This window comes from Panthera uncia, assembly GCF_023721935.1.
Source record: "Panthera uncia isolate 11264 chromosome C1 unlocalized genomic scaffold, Puncia_PCG_1.0 HiC_scaffold_4, whole genome shotgun sequence".
NCBI classification, from domain to species: domain Eukaryota; kingdom Metazoa; phylum Chordata; class Mammalia; order Carnivora; family Felidae; genus Panthera; species Panthera uncia.
Genome location: NW_026057585.1, coordinates 86,646,375 through 86,649,472, shown reverse-complemented (window position 1 = coordinate 86,649,472; position 3,098 = coordinate 86,646,375). Strand labels below are relative to the sequence as shown.

General features: G+C 57.7%; 1 protein-coding gene across 1 annotated transcript in view; it reads left to right on the top strand.

The window, feature by feature from the left end:
- Positions 1-2,699: 2,699 nt before the first annotated feature.
- The window catches only part of CLIC4 (chloride intracellular channel 4), a 66,786-nt gene continuing 66,387 nt past the window's right edge, over positions 2,700-3,098 (top strand). Inside the window, exon 1 of the mRNA XM_049617781.1 lies at positions 2,700-2,965. Coding sequence (XP_049473738.1) covers positions 2,894-2,965 — 72 coding nt within the window. The 5' untranslated portion in view covers positions 2,700-2,893. The remainder of the gene's footprint in view (positions 2,966-3,098) is intronic.

The window sequence follows — 3,098 nt, the reverse complement described above, 5'->3', positions numbered from 1 at the left end:
GAACGGCTTGCATTGGCAAACAGGATGGTACTTGGGGAGATCTCTGAGCGGGTGACAGGTGATCAAAGGCCTGAAGGAGGCAAGGGAGTGGGAGTCGCGGGAATTCTGGGGGAAGAATGTCCCTCAGAGGTAGAATAACAAGTGCAAAGGACCTGAGGCAAGAGTGCATTTGGCTTGTTCAAGGGATAGCAAGGAGGTGGGTGTGGCTGGGGTAGAGAGCAAAGGGGAGAGCAGTTAAGATGAGGTCAGAAGGGTGTGGGGGGAGGTGGGAAAGAGAGCACATCTCCACCCGCCTTTAAGGTTTGTGTGTGTGCTACCAAAACAAACGTGAGTACAGAATGCAAAATATGCATACATTTCACAGTTGGCAAACGAGACTTGAATACAATGTGCTCAGGGAGCCTCCCTGCAGAAACATCCCCACTCACCCCCTCTCTACCCATCTCTGTGAGCCTATGGGGTGGAAATGGGGCGGGGTGGGGGGCCGGGGTAGGAGTGACTATGACTGGGTTTCTAAGCACAGGCTCAGGGTCTGGGTCTTAGAGACTGTCGCTGCCTCAGCGTCCCAAGGAGGAGAATGGTTTCCTTTCAGGTAAGAGCTGAGTGTAGTCAAGGAAGTCTAAAGAACCCTGGTCTTCTCCCCTGCTTCCCGGCCTTCCCCATCTCCTTGTATCCTGGTGCTAGGATGCACGTGACTTGCAACAGACACCGCAGGGAATGTTCGCTGATTCAAACTGAATTCGACAAACCCTCAGGCACGCCTTAGAAAATAGGATGTCTTGAACTGTTCCTTGGCCCCAGGGACAGTTTGGGGCCTTCTTTGAAGTGCCATTTGATCCTTTTAGACTTGGAACTGCTTTGAACTGGAGGTCCATTTTGGTTGCTGTTCCGGCAGGGTGGAGGGGGGCGGCGGGAAGGAACTTTGGTTCAGTTCATAATTTTGTGAAAAACTAACACTGGGTTCAGTTCAGAGTCCACACAGGCACTCCAGTTTGTTTTAGGTTCAAGTCCCTATCTCGGGGGCAGCCTCCTAGCATTTACTCCTTTCCAACAAACGAGCTGGTCACGGAGGGAGTTGGAGTTGAATATGACTCCATCCTTGCCCGCAGGGGGGGAACAGGGACAGTATAAGGCCCAAGGCTCTGATAACAGCCACCGCTGACTGAGCAGCACATGTGGAAAGGCAAAGACTGGTAACAGGGCCCCACCGCGCCATAATGAAACTGAGGCTCTGACTCTAGAGCAGTGCTCCTAACCTCTGGGGTACACTGTCTCTTTAACAGAGTCCCTACAAGAACACTTGAGCAACTTGCTACGGGCTGGGGGAGGAAGAAGCTGCAGTTTCACTATATTTTCATGCATACATTCAATTTGGTCCAACACCAATGTGTGTTAATACGCTAAGGGTGTAGAGAGACAAACCTCCCACGCCTGGCCTTCATCATTCAACTTAACCTGGTAAGTGAGGAGAAGTAGTTGTGAGTCAAGCATTACCTAAAGCCAGAAGAGGGAACAGTAACTCTTTCCAGAGGGGGGGACATTTTCCCCAAGTGTTCAACAGTAGGAAACCTGGACTGGGTGCATACCTTCTGCCTGGCTCAAAGTATCACTGGGGCGCCTGGGTGGCTCAGTTGGTTAAGCGTCTGACTTCAGCTCAGGTCGTGATCTCACGGTTTGTGATTTTGAGCCCTGTGTTGGGCTCTGTGCTGACAGCTCGGACGGAGCCTGGAGTCTGTTTCGGATTCTGTGTCTCCCTCTCTCTCTACCCCTCCCCTGCTCGTGCTGTCTCTCTCTCCAAAAAAAAAAAAAATAAATAAAGACGTATCACAGTTTCTGTCTCCAGGGGCTTAAAACCCAGGACAGTGTTTCCAGTTTGAGGACCACCTACATCAAAATTGTCCTGATGCTTGTTAAAATGTGAATTTCTCCCTTCCCCGGAGAAGGAGAATTGGATGGGTAAAGCAGGGCCAAGTGTAGCATCCAGGTGATTCTGATGCACTCCAGGCCAACGGGGGTGAGAAATCAGTCCAGGCAGGAGGAACACAGACAATGGCTAGCCTTCAGGCACTGGGGTTGCAGTTCCAGACTGTGGATTCTAGGAGAGGGATCCTGTCCGTACTGTTCACCACCCGGGGCCTGGAACACACGAGGGCCTCATAAATATTTGTCAATATGCTGGCTCCCGAGATAGAAGTGACAGGAGAGTCAAAGGAAAAAGGAAGAAGTCGGAGGAGGAAAAAAAAAAAAAGGTGTTTCTAAGGGGATGAAAACTTTCCGAAAAGTTGTCCCTCCGGAAGGCAGCTCCGCCTAACAGAAGGACTTGGGGAGGTGGCCGCTGCGGGAAAGGGGGAAAGGGCTGCGAGTCCAGTGGGCTGCAGCGCGGGACAGAGCGGGAGGCGCCTCCTCGCGTCCCCAGGCCAGCCGAAGGCATGAGGTCACCTGGCAGAGCGCCAGCGGCAGCTGCGAGGACGCGCCCGCGCTGCGGCGGGAGGCGGTGTCAGGCTCCGACCCCCGGGGGAATTTCCCCCCCCCCGCCCCCTCGGGAGGCGGGGCTCGGGGTCCCGCCCACCTACCCGCCGAGCCTGAGCTGCTTTACCGCCCCAGCCCCAGGCCACGCCCCCCAGCTCCAGCCGCTCTTTTCCTCCCGAGTCCGGAGGCGCCGGGCCTTGGCCCCGCCCCCGGCCCCGCCCCGCGGCTTGAAGCGGCTCGGGCTGGGGCCGCCTCCGAGTCGCTCGCGGGGCGTGGGGCGGTGCTGGGCATCAGCGGCTGAGGCGAGCTCGACGCCGGGACTGTCCAGGGAGGCGCAGTGCAGCGCGGCGGGAGCCCTCAGTCGGAGTAACCCGGGAGCAGGAGCAGCCGCCGCCGCCGTCCGCTGAGCGCAGTCGAGCCGGCCATGGCGTTGTCGATGCCGCTGAACGGGCTGAAGGAGGAGGACAAAGAGCCCGTCATCGAGCTCTTCGTCAAGGTGAGCGCTCGCCCGCCGTCCCGCCGCGCCGAGCCCCCGGCGCCCGTCCGCCCGACCGCGGGGGGCGGCGTCCCTGCGCACCGGGCGCTCCCCGGCCGCGGAGCCCCCGCTGCGCCCCCGCGCGGCGCCCGCC